Genomic DNA, 19,072 nt, shown 5'->3' with positions numbered 1-19,072 from the left:
AATTCCTCTCCCCCTACGACGCCCCCGTCCAGAAGGAAGTAGCTCCAAGATCACAGCGACCCACTCCCCACAATAGAGGAAAAAGGGAGGAATGTAGGGACCCCATGGGCGCCTGAACAGGGACACACCCTGGCAATATGGCACCCTTCCTGGTTCTTCTCCGCAGTAAACAAGCCCGCTGGTGCCAACACCCAAGCCCACCCGTGCCAAACCTTAGCCAGTCACAGGTCAAGGCTCACCTCCTGCCCAGCCCCGTCCAATCAGTTACCGCCCTGTCCACTCTCTCTCCCGCCCCGGAGCACAGCACCCTATAAATGTACGCGCAGTCCTTGAATAAAGTGGAACTTCTCTGGTGAACTGTTAGCCCGGGTCTCACGTGCTTCCTTCGTCCGTGCATCCCTTCAACTAGGAAACCAGTAATCCTGTTTTTCAAACAGTATAATCAAATAATTTTTACATCATGACCAAATCAACATTGGCATCAGCAGCTCTGATTCCTTTTTGACACCAATCTTGAAGTCTGAAAGAGCTTTTCATTAGCAAATAAAGATAAAAAGTGTTAAAAGTTGGCATGCCTTTTTGAAGATTATAAATTGTTTTATTCTCAAAGGAAATACTTGATAGGAACATGTCAGTGAGATTCTCACATCTTAGTTTCATAACCAAATTCCATCAAAATCACATAAAGCTATGAAACAGCAACAAGTTTAACATACTTTTAGGAAGCACTTGTTAAATAAAATTTATAGGAGGTCATCATTTTGGACTGAGCTCCTTACTAGACCTCAACAGAGCAAACCAAAATGAGTCACTCATACTAAAGTTCCATATCACCAAGCCAAAACTGAGTTGCTTATCTGACCTTCTGAGAAATCAAGAAAGATAATAGCCAAAACCCCAAACAGGCCAGTTTTAGCTGGCATGATAAGGAAGTCCTCTCTGTTTTAACCCTCAAAGGAAAGTAGCTTTGAAATGACCAATCTGCTTTTTGTTCCATTTCTGTTTTCTCCAGCCCTTTTCTGCCCAGTTTATCAGAGTGCCCTTTCTAAATCTTTGGATGAGATGCACTACAATTCATGAATGGCTAATAAATGCCAATTAGATCTTTAAATTAAATTTGTTATAATTTTGTCTTTTGACACACCCAATAGTTTTGTAAAGCACTTATATAGATAAGAGACAGGAAGTGAGTGTAATCTCAAAAATTTTTAGCAGACTTTATTTTTTAGAAGTTTTAGATTCACAGAAAAATTGAGCAAAAGGTACAGAGATTTCCCATATACTCCCTGCCCCCATATACACACAGTCTCCTAATCTATTCATTTAATACTAGTATTTTTTTTTCCCTTGAAGCATGGCATTGATCTAAACAACCAGATGTTATATGAGTTATTCACAACCCTGGTTTTACAATATGCTAGGCTCTCTACTGTTTTTATTTATTTATGTATTCGTTCATTCATTCATTTTGGCAGCTGACCAGTTCAGGGGTCTTAACCCTTGTCCTTAATGTTATAATACTCCATTGTTTTTAAATAACCTATTTTATTTTACAAAGGAACTGATATGCCTTAATGGAAATAAGCTGAATAAAATAATGAGTTAAAAGTAAAGCATCAAGAAAGGGGGAAACATAAATCAGGGGAAAAGAATACACATAACTAAATATCCCTAGTTAACTGATATCGCCAAAACGTCCCCCATTTTTTCTTTTCTTTTTTTTTTTTTTTTTGGGCACCTAGCCAGTATGGGGATCCAAACCTTTGACCTTGGTGTTCTCCAAATATTTCAAACAAAACCAATTTGAATTTACTAGAATTGTTTAAATACCCATATAGATAATACCTATCACTTCCTGAGGGATTAACATAGGCTGAATGCCTTACACATATTTTATTTAATTCTCAGAACCTCCATTTTACACATGGGAGTGTGTAAAATTAGAAAAATTATAGCTCATCTAAGGTCAATAGCCTTTAAAGAGGCAGATGTGAAATTTGAACTTAGGCCTATCTCACTTCTCAGCCATTAGATTATATTGCTCACCTTATGTTAGATACCAGTTAATGAAAAAAAAGAGAGGATACAGTAAGATAAAAACAAAGGATAATGTGTCAAAACTCCCTAAAGTCTGGGAACTACTGACCTATTGTGTACAAGAGATATCAGATAGGAATCAGATCATTCAAGAACAACTACAGGGCTGGCTGATTAGCTCACTTGGTTACAGCATGGTGTTGGTAACACCAAGGTCAAGGGTTTGGATCCCCACACTAGCCAGCTGCCAATAAATGAAGAAATGAATGAATGGCTTTGGCTCCTCTCTCCCCATGTCCAGTTGTACCAGAACTTGATTAACTTTCCTAAATTAGTACATTTTGCATGTCACTGACTTGCTCAAATCCTTCAATGGCTTCCTACTATTTAGATCAGGGGTCAGCAACCTTTTCTATAAAGGGATACATAATAAATATTTTCATCTATGTGGGGCTTATGATTTCTGTTGTAACTTCTTTTCTAGGCTGTTTGGTACAAAAGCAGCCACAGACAATATATAAGTGAACATTGAAATAAAATTTTATTTATAGACACTGAAATTTGAATTTCATGTAATTTTCATGTGTCACAAAATATTATTCTTCTTTTAATTTTTTCAACCATTTAAAAATATAAAAAGCCATTCTTAGCTAACAGGCCATACAAAAACAGGTGGTGGGCTGGATTTGGCCCATAGGCCATAGTTTGCTGACCCTGACTTAGGTCATTTATTGTTTGCCCAAAGCTTGAAGGTAGATAGCCAAAATAAGATAGTCAAGAATGTGTCCTCTTTTTTAAACAATCAGTCATTAATTCACCATCTCAGAGAGATAAGAAATATTTGGGGAGAGACATGGGGACTAAAAACACCTAGTGTGTCTCATAAGCAAAACACTTTGATTATCTTGATTGAGTTTCAGGGAAGGAATAGGTTTGGTTTGATGAAGCTGAAGATGCTATCACCTCCAAAGAAATCCTGAAAAAAAAGGAACAAAGCTGGAGGCATCATATCACCTGACATCAAATTATATTACAAAACTATAGTAACCCAAACTGCATGGTATTGGCATAAAAATAGACACATAGACCAATGGAACAGAAAGAGAGCCCAGAAATAAATTCATGTACCTATAGACAACCGATTTTTGACGAAGGTGTCAAGAATATATATTGGGGAAAAGACAATCTCTTCAGTAAACAGTTCTGGGAAAAGTGGATATATACATGTAGAAGAATCAAACTAGACCCCTACTTCTCACCATATACAAAAATCAACTCAAAATGGATTAGAGATTTCAGTGTAAAACCTGAAACTACAAAACTACTGGAAGAAAACATAGGTGAAATGATCCATGACATGAGGCTAGGCAAAGATTTTTTTAAATAAGACTTCAAAAGCACAAGCAATAAAATCAAAAATAGACAAGTGGAATTACACCAAACTAAAAAGATTTTGCAAATGAAACTGTTAAAAGAGTAAAGAGAATATTTGCAAACTATATATCTGACAAGGGGTTAATATCAAGAATATATAAGGAACTTAAACAACTCAACAGCAAAAAGCCAAATAACTCAATTGAGAAATGGGCAAAGGATCTTAAGACACTTCTCAAAAGAAGACATACAGGGCCAGCCTGTGGCTCACTTGGGAGAGCCTGGTGCTGACAACACCAAGTCAAGGGTTAAGATCCCCTTACTGGTCATCTTTAAAAAAAAAAAAAAAAAGAAGAAGACATACAAATGGCCAACAGGCATATGAAAAAAATGCTCAGCATCACAAATCACTAGGGAAATGCAAATCAAAACAACCATGAGATACCACCTCACTCCAGTTAGAATGGAAAAATAAAAGAAAACAAGTGTTGCTGAGGATGTGGAGAAAAGGGAAAACTTGCACCCTGTTGGTGAGAGTGCAAACTAGCACAGCCATTACAGAAAACAGTATTGAGGTTTCACAAAAAATTAAAAATAGAACTATCATTTTATCCAGCAATCCCACTTCTGAGTATATACCCAAAGGAAATGAAGTCAGTATATTGAAGAGATATCTTCACTCCCATATTTATTGCAGTACAATTTACAATAACTAAGATATAGAATCAACCTAAGTGTCTGACAACAGATGAAGGGATAAAATATATATATATATATATATATATATATATACACAAAGTGAATTACTATTCAGCCATAAAAAAGAATGAAATCCTGTCATTTGTGGCAACATGGATGGACTTGGAAGACATTATGTTAAGTGAAGTAAGCCAGGCACAGAAAGATGAATACCACATAACCTCACTCATGTGGAATCTAAGAAAAAAAAGTTCATATTATACAGGCAGAGAGTAGAACAGTATTTACCAAGGACTGGGGAGAGAAAACAGGGAGAGGCTGGCCAGTGGGTACAAAATTATAATTAGATAGGAAGAATAAATTCTGATGTTTTTTGCACAGTGGAGTAGCTACGATTAACAGTTAAGTTTTGTATATTACATAATAGCGAGAGGAGAGGCTTTTGAATGTTTTGCCATAAAGAAATGATAAATGCTTGAAGTGACTGATACATTAACTACCCTGACCTGATTATTATACAACATATATGTATCAAAACATCAGATTGTACCCTATAAGTATGTACAATTACAATGTGTAAGTTAAAATAAAAAAAAATTTTTTTTTTAAAAAGATGCTATGACCTCTACAGGAAGAACTCATGGGATTCCTAGGTACTACTGGCTTCCTAGTAGCTTTACACAAATTTTCAAAATCCTGAATATTTTGATTCAACTTTAACTTTACAACCAGAGATAACTTAAGAGGGGGAAATGTATTTCTATCTTGTCTTTTCACAGAAAGAATTTGAAGCAGCTTATAAAAACAAACAAACAAAAAACACATAAAACTATATAAATTAGCATTAAATACTGGGCCCACCAAGTATATGGATTAGAAAGCAAAAAATAAAAGTTATTATTTTCAGACAACATGACTGTATACATAGAAAATCCAAAAGAATTTACAAACTATTAGAATCAATAAGTGAATTTAACTAGCAAGCTTAATACAAGGTCAAAAATCAATTACGTTTCTATATACCTACAAGAAACAAAAAGAAAATAAACTTTAAATAAGTACTATTTATGACAATATCCAAAAAAATCAAATACCTGGAAATTAATTTAAGAGACATGCAAGACCTCTATACTGAAAATTTCAATATGATATGCAGTAAATTAAAGAAGATCCAGACAAATAAAGAGATATACCATGTTCATGGATTGAAAGACTGAATATTACAAAGATGTACACTGTCTCTAAGCAGACCTACAGATTCAGTGCAATCTCAATCAAAACACAACAGGTTACCTTGTGGAGTTTGGCAAATTAATTCTAAAATTTATATGGAAATTCAAAGATCCAAGAATAGTCAAGACAATGTCAAAGAACAAAACTGAAGGACTTACTTTACCAGGTATCTAGATCTACTAAAAAGCTACTGCAATTAAGACATATGGTAGTAGTACAAGAAAAGAAAATGACACAAAATAGAGTCCACCCATATATAGCCACCTGATATCATAAAGGTAATACTGTAGTACAGTGGGTAAAAATGGTGATCGGTCAATTGGTAAAAGGCGAAAGATTTATACGATCTGAAGAGAAACCAGAGTGTATGTGATCGGTCAATTGGAAAAAAATTTATCTTGATTCCTACCTGAAAAGACAAGCTACAGAGTGGCAGAAGATATATGAGATATACATATATATATATATGTATATATATATATATATATATATGTATATATATATATGTATGTATGTATCCAAAATAAGCTTTTAAAGATTAAAAAAAAAAAGATCTTAAAGAGATCTTAAAAAAGCATTTAAAGATCTTAATTGGATCCAAAAAAAGACTCATAACCAGATTACATAATGAACTTCTAAAATTAATAAGAACTAATAATTATAAGACAGTAAACCCAAATCAGCAAAGGACTCAAATAAGTATTTCACAAAAGAAAATATCCAAATGGCCAATAAACATATGAAAAGGTGCACAACATTATGAATCATCAGGAAAATGTAAATTTAAAGCATGATATACTACCACATACACACAAGAATGGCTAAAATGAAAGCAACAACCAATACCAAGGGTTGGTAAGGATATGGAGCAACTGGAACTCTCATACATTGCTTATGAGAGTATAAATTGGGATAAACACTTTGAAAAACTCTTTGGCAGTACTGCCAAAACTAAACATAAACTGAAACCTAGTGATTTCCCTCCTAGGTATACACCCGATAGAAATGTGTGCATGTGTTCACCAAAACATATGTGCTAGAATGTTCATAGCATCACTATTTGGAATAGCCCCAAATTCAAAGTTAACCAAATGCTCATCAACACTAGAACAAATCATGCTACATTCATACAATGGACTATTATACAGCAATGACAACAACTACAACTACATGCAACTATATGGAAGAATTTCACAAACTATACTAAAAACAAGAAACTAAGATACAAAAGAGCACGTACATATGATTCCACTTACATAATAAAATTCAGTAACCTATGATGTAAGAAGTCAGGATAGTGGTTATCCTTAAGGGAAAAGCACAAGTAAAGGGCATGAGGGGAGTACTGGGTAATATTCTTTTTACTGATCTGGGTGCTGGTCACAGTTTGTGAAAATTCATTAAGCTGTACATCTATGATTTGTTGTACATTATGGTTCCAAAACATTGGGGCAGACAAAGAATGAGGATGGAAAGATAAGATGAAATTAAAAAGGAAGTTAGTACATAAAAATAAAAAAGTATGCTTAAGGTCCTGGCAGGAGTGGGGCACCAACGTGTCTTTGAGCTTCTGTGCAGCCAAGGCAAACAGGACAATGCCATCACTTAAATAGTTCATTGTCCATTAGATAAAAACAAGCCAACTGTGCTCAGGAAGAACAACATTATTCTCAGAACTAAGATCTGAGAGAAATTTCTCCTGAGGGTTCTCAGAGCAAGATGTTGTGTAATACAGTGAACAACATATGTCCTCAACCACATCCTTTCAGCAGAAGCCACAGTGAGTGACACAATAACCTTCTCCATAGGCTGATGCCATAAAACCAAAGCATAATTCAAAGAGAGTAACTGGGGTCAAGGAGTAGGATGAGGTAAGCAAAACTGCAATGTATGTGTGCCAGTCTGATGGTCTAGAGAGATGTAGAGGGATAAATGGTCTACATATCCTCTAGGTTATCTCCCATACAGTGTTTCTCTAAACCAAACTTTTGATAGGCATTGCTCGGTAGTGAGTTCAAGGTCACACTCTCTAAGACAGGTACCTGGAGGCCAGCTATTGTATATTGTCAATGCAACAGTGGAATTGAGGAACAGGTGATATAGCCATTCATTGGAACAGTCAGTGAACTGGGGGTTCAACTGATAGTCTCTGGAAGGCTATCAGTGAAAGCTGACATGCAGAGTAATTTATATTATTATTCATGTCTCTTTTATGAAAAAAGAACTATTTTCTCCCATATCATGTTTTAAGCAAGATACTGTATGACCCACCCTTCACATTCATGCCAGCCTTATCTTTCCAAAATGCAGATCAGACACTGTAGCTACCCTCCTAAATTTTCAGTGGCTACCTAGGCCTATTGTATATACTTCAAAGTTATTAGCATGAATGCCAGGCCCTTTACATGGGCCTAATCCTGCCTTTTCAGTCTCATCTCTTATCTCTCCCTACACATCCTATACCCCAACCACACCTCACTGCTCAGTGTTTTCCAAACATGCCATTTTGGTCAGACCTGGTATTTTCTCACAAGGAAAGAAGAAATCAGGTGTCCAAAGTTTATGGCAATGCCCTCTTGTGTCTGTCACTTCACTGCTTCTGTGATAGGAATGCCTAACTGATTTTACATCATTCCTGCCATGTATAAACTCACCCTCAGCCTCCATGTCACCAGATGGAGCCTTAAATGAAAATATCCCTTTGAACATGTGCATGAGGCTGGTGAATCACTTACCCTACAATACGGCTCCTTCTTTTTTATATCTTCCTGCTGGATCAGCCTCAGGCCCTGGACACCATTCTGTAGGCCTCTCTCATATAGAGCCTGAAGTCTGGGAATTTCTTCTTGTTCAACAGCTACTATAAGCTTCACACACACACACACACACATAAATGATAAAGAGCATGGATACAGTTAAAGGTAAAGTCAATGGAAAATCATAAGTTATTACATAACTCAAACCAGGTTGATTTCTTAAAATTATTTTTTTCTTTCCTTCCAAGAAATAAGAAATATCAAAGAAAGAAAGTTTTCTTTTTCTTTTCTTTCTTTTTTTTTTTTTTTGCAGCTGGCCATACAGGGATGGAAACTTGGTTCAAAGAAACTTTTTTAAAAAGCCACAGAATAGGCAAAGCAGGCAATTATATGACAGAAGAAAAATAATGGGGAAAAAAATTAAAAATAAATATTAGTTAAGTATAAAAAAATTATTTTTTCTTCATGTATCTACTTCTCCCTTTTTTCATATCTTTATTTTCTTCCTCCACCAAGAAAATTTGTCTTAAGAAAATGACACGAAAACAAGCTTTCCCCAAAGGTGAGATGTAGCCTCAGTTTCTACTTCTCTACATGCCTCGTGGCCACAAGCAATTCTTATCACCACCACTCCCTCAATCCCAGAGCGGGGAGAAACACAGGTTGTTTAGTTTTTACATTTTTCTCCCTCAAAACAGAATGGCCTTGTTGTCAAAGGACAAAATTACAACAAATCTAGTTTAGAGATCTTAATTGGATTTTATTTAAGATTCTAGAATTGGGCAACATCTAATTCTATAAAATAGAATGAGTGTTCCAATGAGCCAAGCAGAGGAGATTGGTTTTATAGACAGGAAAGGGCTGAGAAAAGCAGGAACAGAAAACAAAAAGCAAATTGGTCAGTTCAAAGTTACTTTTCTTTTTTCCTTTTTTTTTTTTTTTTTCTTTTTTTTGAGAGAAGGTATGGGGATCTGAACCCCTGACCTTGGTGTTAACAGCACTATGTTCTATCCAAGTGAGCCAACTGCTCAGACCCCAGAGTTATTTTTCTTGTAAAGGTTAAAGCAAAGGGGACTTTCTTATCCTGCTGGCTAAAAACTGGCCTGTTTAGGGATTCAGCTATTATCTCTCTCTCCTGATTTCTTGGAAGGTCAGATTAACAACTTAATTTTGGCTTGGTGGTGGAGAACTTCAGCATGAGTAATTCCATTTTGCTTTGGTCTATTGGGCCTAGTGCAGGAGCTCAGTCCAAACCAATGACCCCCTATAGATTTTACTTAACAATGTGAAATACCAGTACATCAAAAAGATGACTCTTATTCAGTAAAATAGGATATCACTGACAGAAAACTATCCCTTTTATTTCCTGGAACAAATTACAAGTATTTACTACTAACACATTCTGTTGCAGAGAAAAAATAGTAAATTCATCAACTTTACTCAAGACTCTTTTTCCGTTTCTTTCTAGGCAAAGTATTTGTTTAGAGTTTCTTCCTTATTTAACAGTTACCAGTAAAACACAAATGTATATTCACAAGTACATTAGAACTCACAAGTCACTATTTCATACCAGAGAGTAGAATGTCATGAGGTAATACTTTTAATCAAGGCATAAAGGCTATTTAAATCAACAAATAATTAACCTTAAAAATAGAAGAGGAATGAAGACACTATCCAGAGAGCAAAAAGACAACCCACAGAATAGGAGAAAATATTTGCAAATCATATAGCTGATAAAGGTCTTGAACATATACAATATTCTTAACAACTCAACAATAAAAACTGAAAATACAATTTCATATCTTGCTTTTTTCACGTAACATTATGTCAGGACCATTTCCCCACAATATTAAAAAAAATTTTTTAATAGCATCTTTAATGGTAACAATGTGCTTTTATTCTTAAAAATTACATGGAGAGGGACATCACTACCAACCTTACAGACATAAAAAATACTTATAAGAGAACATATATGTTCATAGTGTACAGTTGAACACCATGAACAACTGTATGCCAACAAATTAGATAATCGAAATAAAACAGACAAATTCTCAGAAAGACACAAACTTCTGAAAATGACTCAAGAAGAAAAAGGAAGAAGAAATCTGACTAGACCTGTAACAAGAGATTGAAAACTTCCCACGCACAAAAAAACACCCAGGCCCAAGAGCTTTACTCATGAATGCTATCAATGTTTAAAAAAGAATTAATACCAATTCTTCATAAACTCTTCCAAAAAAACAGAAGAGGAAGAAACACTTCCTAATTCTATGGCGCCAATATTAGCCTGATGTCAAAACCAGACATCATGAGAAATTGCAGATTAATATCCCTTATAAATATTGGTGCAAAAATCCTGAACAAAATACTAATAAACTGAATTCAGTAACATATAAAAAGAATTATATCCCATAACCAAGTGGAATTTATTCCAGGAATGCAAGATCAATATAACATCCAAAATTCAATTAATGCAATATACTATATTAACAGAATAAAAGACAAAAATCATATGATCACCTCAACAGAAGGAAAAAAGGGCATTTGAAAAATCCAACAGCCTTTCATGATTAAAAAACACTCAACAAACTAGGAATGGAAAGGAACTTACTTAACCTGATAAAAGGAACCGACAAAAAACCCACAGATAACATCATTCTTGACGGTGAAAGATTGAATGCTTTCTCCCTAAGATTAGGAACAACACAAGAATTTTCACTTTTACTGCTACTATTCGACACTGTATTGGAAGCTATACCTATGGAAATTAGGCAAGCCAAATAAATAAATAAAAGGCGTCCAAGTTGGAAAAGATGTAAAACTAACTTATTCGCAGATGCCATGATCCTGCATATAGAAATTCTCTCCTGCCTAAAGAATTCTCTCTCTCTCTCTCTCTCTCTCTCTCACAGACACACACACACAGAACTAATAAGTGAGTTCAGTAAGGTTGCAAGATAAAAAAATCAATATATAAAAATTAATCATATTCCATACATTAGCAATAAATAATCAAAAATGATAGTAAGAAAACAATTCCCCTCACAAAAGCAACAAAAACAATAAAATACTGAGGAGTAAATTTAACAAAAGAAGTACAAGACTTATACACTGAAAACTACAAAACATTGCTGAAAGAAATTGTGGAAGATCTAAATAAATGGAAAAAAACCCATGTTCATGGATTGCAAGATTTAATATTGTTAAGATGTCAATATTCCCCAAATCAATCTAAAGATTCAACACAATCCCTATCAAAATCCCAGCTGCCTTTTTGGAGAAATTGACAAGCTACTCCAAAAATTCATTTGGAAATGCTAGGGTCCAAGAATAGCCAAAACAATCTTGAAAAAGAACAAAGTTGGAGGATTCACATTTCCTGTATTGGCATAAAGACAGACATATACATCACTGTAATAGAATTGAGAACCATTAATATTCATGCTCTACTGATTTTTTCTTTTTCTTTTTTTGGGGGTGGTTGGCTGAATACTCAACTGATTTTTGATAAGGGTGCCAAAACAATTAACATAGAAAGAACAGTCCTTCCAACAAACGATGCTGAGACAACTAGATATCTACATGCGAAAGAATGAAATTGGACCCCTTCTACATATCATATATCAAAATAAATTCAAAAGTGATCATAGATCTAAATGTAAGAGCTAAGACTACAAAACTCTTAGAAGAAAACATAGGAGTAAGTACTTATGATCTAATGTTAAGCAATGGTTTCTTAAATATGATACTAAAAGCATAAGCAACAAAAGAAAAAAGATAAATTGAATTGGACTTCATCAAAATTAAAAACATATATATATATATATATATTTATTTATTTATTTTGGGGCAGCTGGCTGACACAGGGATCCAAACCCTTGATCTCGGTATTATCAGCACCACGCTCTAACCAACACTTTAGTGTTTCAAAGATACCATCAAGAAAGTAAAAAAAGAAAATCTACAGAATGGGATAAAATATTCCAAATCGTATAGTTGATATACTTTATCCAGAATATATTAATAACATGTACAAATCAACAATAAAAGGCTGGTTAGTTCAGTTGGTTACAGCACAGTGCTGATAAAACCAAGGTCAAGGGGCTGGCCAGACAGCTCAGTTGGTTAGAGCACAGCCCTATAACACCAAGGTCATGGGTTCAGATCCCTGTACTGGCCAGCTGACAAAAAATAAAAAAATAAAAAGACAAATAACCCAATTTTAGAATGGGTAAAAAAATCTGAATAGACATTTCTCCAAAGAAGCTATATGAATGGCCAATAAGCACAGAAAAAGATGCTCAACATAGACTCAGCAGTCCCAGTACTGGGTATACGAGTATGTACAAAGAAAATGAAATCAGGTTGTCATTATCCACAATAGCCAAGATAAGGAATCAACCTAAGTGTTGATCAACAGATGAATGGATAAAGAAAATGTGGTATATATAAACAACAGAATACTATTCAGCCTTAAAAAGAAAGAAATCCCATCTTTGCAGCAACAAGAATGAAACTGGAAGGCGTTATATTAAGTGAAATAAGCCAGACACAGAAAGATAAATACCAAATGATCTCACTTACATGTGGAATCTAAAAAAAGGTGAACTCAAAGAAATGGGGAGTAGAATGGTGGTAACCAGGGGCTGGAAGGAGGAGGGGTTGGGGAGATATTGGTCAAAAGATACAAAATTTCAGTTAGGTGACTATAGTTAATAAAAATGTATTATATTCTTTTTTTTTTTTTTGTCTTTTGTCTTTTTCCGTGTCCGGCAACGGATCGCAACCCTCAGTGTTGCCCCCGTACCGGACCGGGGACCGGCAACGGGATTGCAACCCTCGGTGTTGCTCCCGCGCCTCGCTCAACCAGTGAGCGGGAACCGGTCTGTATGTGGGATCCGAACCCTCAGTGGGAGCGCCGCCGTGCTTCCCAAGCGGCGCACTTATCCAGTGCGCCACCGGGCCGGCCCAAAATGTATTATATTCTTAAAATTTACTGTCGTAGCAATCTTTAAGTGTTCTTACCACACAAAAAAAGATAAGTATGTGCGGTAACGCATGCATTGGTTAGCTCAATTTAGCCATTTCATAATGCATACATATTATGAAACAACATGTTGTACACAATAAATATACACAATTTTTGTCAATTAAAAAACAAATTAATTTTTAAAAAGGAATAAAAAGAAAAGATGCTCAACATCATTAATCACTAGAGAAATGCAAATAAAAACTGCAATGAGATACCACTTCATATCCACTAGGATGGCTAAAATAAAAAAGACAGATAAGTATGGTCTGGGGTTTGATCCCTATACTGGCCAGCCACCAAAAAAAAAGGTCACACAATAGCAAGTACTGAGGAGGGTATGAAGAAATTGGAATCTTCATTAATTACGGGGGGAACACAAAATAGTGCAGGACTTTGGAAAGCGGTTTGGCAGTTCCTCAATATGTTGAACGTGGAGTTACTGTGCAACCCAGCAATTCCACTCCCAGGTATATATCCAAGAGAAATGAAAACATATGTTCACACAAAAATGTGCACACTAATGTCCATAGCAGCATTATTCATAATAGCCAAAAAGTGGAAACAACCAAATGTCTATCAACTGATGAATAGATAAACAAAATGTGATATAGCCACACAATGAAATGTTATTCAGTCATAAAAAGGAATGAAGTACTGATTCACACTACAAGATGGATGAACTTTGAAAACAGTATGCAAAGTGAAAGAAGCCAGACATAAAAGATCACACAGCATATGATTCTATTTATATGAAACATCCAGAAAAGTCAAATCCACAGAGACAGAAAGTATACTAATGGTTGCTAGGGGCTGGGGCAGGTAGGAGTGGGGACTGACTGCTAATGGATATGGGATTTCTTTTTCAGGGTAATAAAAATATTCTAACATTAGATGGTGGTGATGGTTACAGAACTCTGTGAATATACTAAAAACTGAATTGTACATGTTAAAAGGGTGAATTACATGGTATGTAAATTGTATGTCAATAAAGTTATTTTAAAAATTACATTGTCACACCATTTTTTTTTTTTTAGTTAATTCTTAATAATAGATTTCATAAATTACATAGATACAAAGGAAGAAAAAGGCAGGTATTTTTAAATATTCAATATTAAACATCACTAAGAAAATGTTAGTTATAAATAACTTGAGGCCCTAGTAAAATGCCATACCTTGCCACATTGCTTGTAGGCAATTCCCTTTTGGTTACAGTACTCATAGATGAGGGCTGCGCCTTGTACACATAATTTAGCTTTCAGAGATTCAGGTTTATAATAAATTCCACTATGTATGACACCACTGTTATGTCCAGTCTGGTGAACAGCTACAGAACAAGAGAAACAAGGTAAGAGAAAGTACGATTCACACAAAACCTAAGTGGTGAGAGAACAAACTTATAGTTGAAGCTTTTACAGGCCACATCATTTAGAATTCTGCCTGAATTTGTTCAGATCACTGGTAACTTCCTCTAGCAGCCATCTATGGTATCAGTGTCACATCTCTCCAGCTCATCTCTGATTTCAGCTATAACTTAAGTGTACAAATTCACCTCTCACTAGCAGCAAACTACTTCAAGGGCCCACTAGAGCTCTCTGCACTCTGCCCCAGGGCCTTTTCTAACACTGGGGGCCAGGGGAAGATCTCAACATCACTAGGGGCAATCCTCGGCCCATAGAGACAGAAGCTGATGAATAAATGAGTGCAATCCTGGGAAACATTTCATTGCTCCTCATTGGACCCAGTGTAATCAAGCTCACAGCAGCAGCCAAAATGCACCCTCGTGCGGCTTTTCCTCCTTCCCTATCTTACTCTCCCCACCCCTTCACTCCTGCCTCCTCAGATAACCTCACAAATAAATCACCTACATCCAAGTACTAGTTAGTCTCTGCTTTCAGGAGAACTCAGCTAAGATACTATGATGGTTAATTTTAGGTGTCAACTTGACTAGATTAAGAAATACCTAGAAAACTGGTAAAGCATTATTTTGGGGTATGTCTGTGAGGGTGTTTCCAGAGGAGATTAGCACGCGAGCCTGAGTAGACTAGGTAGAAAAGATTTGTCCTATATATGCACAGGCACCATCCAACCTGCTGAGGAACCACAGAGAACAAAAATAGAGGAAAAGGTGAATCTCTCACTCTATCTGTTGGAGCTGGGATACACTCTACTCTCCTGTCCATGAACATCAGTAACTTAAGACTCTTCAGTCTTTCCAGGACTTGCACCAGCAGCACCTCTGGCTTTCAGGCATTTGGCCTTTGACTAAGAATCACACCACTAGCTTCCCTGTTTCTAATACTTGAGCACTTGGACTGAGCCATGCTACTGGTATCCAGTTTGCACACGGCCTATTGCAGGACTTTTCGGCCTTTATAATCATGTGAGCCAATTCTCCTAATAAATCCCCTCTCATATATTTATACACATATCCTATTGGTTCTGTCTCACAGGAGAACCCTGACTAACACAGATATCAACACTGGCATTCAACATGAAAGATTTTGAACTGACAAAATGAGCAGGTGCCCAAGTAAGCCCAAAGAACAACACTGATAACATACATACCTAAATCTTTCTCCTTTTCCAGAACACCAATCGAAAGTGCTGGATGTCGCAGAATGAGGGCTCTGGCAGAGGCAAGTCCCACAATTCCACCACCAACAATGACTACATCAAATGAGCTTTAAGAGAAAGTCACCTTTAAGTAATGACTGTTTAGAGTACACCTCACCAAACTTCAGATGCATACTTTTTATCACGAATGGACAATTAAACTATTAATTTGTAATCATCAAAATCAAATATGTATTGGGTTTTGTGCTATTTGGCTCATGGTTAACACTCATGAACAAACCTGTATAAGTTCCACCCATTGCTGGTCAGTAGTATAATCAGCTACAGCCTCCTGGCAGGCAGGATGGCTGGTTGCTCGAGCTGTTTTATGTCTCCATAGTACCCTACCTGGGCTGGTTACATCAGTGATTACTTTGTGTTAAGTATAATACTTTTCTCTACCCCCTATCCTTTTAAAATTCAAACATAGTACTCTTCAACCTTTAATACTTTAGCATGCAAGGATTTATTCTTCTTTTTCTGTTGAGAAGAAAACAGCAGTAAGAACATCAAATCTTAGGAAATAATTGGTCCAAAAATGGGCTCAAAACCTCAATCTTAGCCATGACAAACCCTGATTACATAACCATTTTAAAAATTAGGAAGGGCATGTTTAATTTATCTAATTCTGTAATAAAAAGCTTAAAAATTACTTTTAGCACTTAGCTCATGGTCAACAAATCTAGGTCTTATTGGAACAGCAGAGTGAGAGAAATTTCAGAGATTAGGCCCTTCCTTTGAAAAGTGATCTAAACTTCAATTTCAAAATCCTTAGCAGAAGCACATTAATTTGATTACAGTACAACTATTACCACATCTGTGGCTACACCTGTAATCAGAAACAGTTCCTGGACAACTAGAGACTAACATATGATAAACCCAAGCTTGCATCTTAAATTAACCTGGGGGTCATAAGTGCATCAAGTTCCCCCTTTAGTGCATGTACCTCAAAACTTGGACAGGGAGAGCTTCCAGGTGGTGCTCAACGGGTGGTTCTCCTCTGCAGCACCTTTAGACAGCTGGATAAAATGCTTGCCGAGGAGTATGTATGATGGTGAACAATGCCCACATTTAGAAGAGAGGGCATAAAGAGAGTTGCACAAGTGAAATGGGATTCTGGGTCCACTACATTAATAGCAGTTATTGGCAAATGCTTGCAGTGGCCAACTAAAAAATTACTATTATTATCAGAGTGTATGTGGAAGTCAAGGGCTTTAAACAGTTTTTGTTTTTTATCCCTAGATAAAGGCTAAAACGCTCACATTACACTACAGTTACTTACAGTGATAGCCATTGACCCCTTATACAACTTTCACAATAAGCAGACCATTTTATGAAATCTAAAAAACCTGGTGTTTAGGGACTCCAGAAGAATAACTATTGTTAAAATAGGCTTCATATTTTCCAAAACCTCCATAATCTTCCACTAAGGTAGGGGTTCAAAACATTTAGAAATACTTAAGATATTGGTATGTGTATGACTTAGAATATTTTATATACTTTTTTCTATATCAAAGTGATATCTAAAGCCTTTTGGTGAGGTAGACCTTCCACTGAGAGTCACAATAGCAGTACCATCTCTCAGCCAAGAAGTTTTACTTGGCTCTTGTGTTTGCAGATTATATGACAACCATCAATAAACCATAAAACTATTATAGTGAGTGTGATTTTTCCAATTACAAATGCCACCCTTCACTCTCCCTCCTCAAACCCAAAGAATCACTGTTCTATACAGTGACATAAAATCATTGAAGTATGTTTCACAAACTAAAGCACAAACCTCCAAGCATCCATTATGGGGGAAGATGCCCAGAACAATAGTAACAGATGAACACTGGAGGACATTTGCAGGCTAAGCTAACCATAAAGGCCGAAGGGGACAGTGTTCTCCACAGCTCACTTAATCTCAAGTCAACACCAATCAGCAGTTTAACAAATAACTTTTTTGAAGGTTTTCATTATGGAAAAGTTCAAACCTATACAAAGGTAGAATAGCACAATGAACCACCACATACACATCACCTAGATTCAATAATGGCAAATCCCACTTCTGTACACCACCAATTTCACCACTTCCTGTATTACATTATTTTGATGTAAATCCTGAACATCACATTACTTCATTTGTAAATATTTTAAAAGTTATTTCTAAAAGGTCTCTTTACTTCGGGTGTTTTTCTTATTTCAAGTTCAGCTTTGATGCTTTGCTTTGCCTTCAAAGGGATTTTACACCTAGTTTTAATTCTCCATAAAAGCAACTGTAATTAATATAAATTTTGTTTCTTACGTTCTTTAAAAAAATTTTTTAAAATTATTTATTTATTTGTTTGGTGGCTAGCTGGTACGGGGGTCTGAACCCTTGACCTTGGTGTTACCATATTTTAAAATTTTAACTGACATAATAATTGTACATATTTATTGGATACTGTGTGATATAGTGATACATGTACATAATGTATGATGTTCAAATCAGGTTAATCAACATATCCATTACCTCAAACATTTATCATTTCTTTGTGTTGGGAACATTCAAAATCTTCTCTTCTAGGTAACTGACAGTATACTATATACTGTATAGCATAATAATAGAGTATACTATATTATTGTTAATTATAATCACCCTAAAATTCTATGGAACACTATTTCTTATTCCTTCTATCTAGCTGTAATTTTATATCTATTAACCAACCTGGTGATATCCCTCCTCCCCCCACCTTTCCCAGCCTCTGGTAACAACCATTCTACTCTCTACCTCTACTCGATCAACTTTCTTAGCTTCCACATACGCGCAAGAACATGCAGTATTTCTCTTTCTGTTCCTGGCTTATTTCACTTAACATTTCCTTCAATCTCATCCATGTTGTTGCACATGACGGGATTTCATTCTTTTTTATAGCTGAATAGTATTCCATTGTGTATATCCACATTTTCTTTATCCAGTCATCTGTTGATGGACACTTAGGTCGATTCCATACCTTGGCTATTGTGGTGCTGCAATAAAGATGGGACTGCAAATATCTCTTCAATATACTCATTTCCCTTTTTTTTGTTTTTTGGTTTTTGGTAGCTGGCCAGTATGGGGATTTGAACCCTTGACCTTGGTGTTATAACACTGCACTCTGACCAACTGAGCTAACCAGTTAGCCTTCCTTTCCTTTGGATATATACCTAGTAGTGGTATTGCTGAATCACATGTAGTTTTCGTTTTTTGAGGAACCTCCATACTGTTTTTCATAATGGCTGTAATAATTTATTTTCCCACCAACAATGTATAAGAGTTCCCCTTTCTCTGCATCCTCACCAAAAGGCCTCTTTCAAAACATACAAA

The 19,072-nt window shown here is 35.9% G+C and overlaps 1 protein-coding gene across 1 annotated transcript in view; it reads right to left on the bottom strand.

The window, feature by feature from the left end:
- L2HGDH (L-2-hydroxyglutarate dehydrogenase) overlaps nucleotides 1-19,072 on the bottom strand; it is a 64,382-nt gene that overhangs the window by 41,697 nt on the left and 3,613 nt on the right. The window contains exons 2-4 of the mRNA XM_008571404.1: nucleotides 15,697-15,812; nucleotides 14,304-14,455; nucleotides 8,079-8,210 (exon numbers count right to left, since the gene is read on the bottom strand). Of these exons, the coding sequence (XP_008569626.1) occupies nucleotides 8,079-8,210; nucleotides 14,304-14,455; nucleotides 15,697-15,812 (400 nt within the window). The remainder of the gene's footprint in view (nucleotides 1-8,078; nucleotides 8,211-14,303; nucleotides 14,456-15,696; nucleotides 15,813-19,072) is intronic.

Source organism: Galeopterus variegatus, unplaced genomic scaffold (genome assembly GCF_000696425.1).
Source record: "Galeopterus variegatus unplaced genomic scaffold, G_variegatus-3.0.2 Scaffold687, whole genome shotgun sequence".
NCBI lineage: Eukaryota > Metazoa > Chordata > Mammalia > Dermoptera > Cynocephalidae > Galeopterus > Galeopterus variegatus.
The sequence above is the reverse complement of the archived record's forward strand: the minus strand, read 5'-3'. Positions and strand labels throughout refer to the sequence as shown.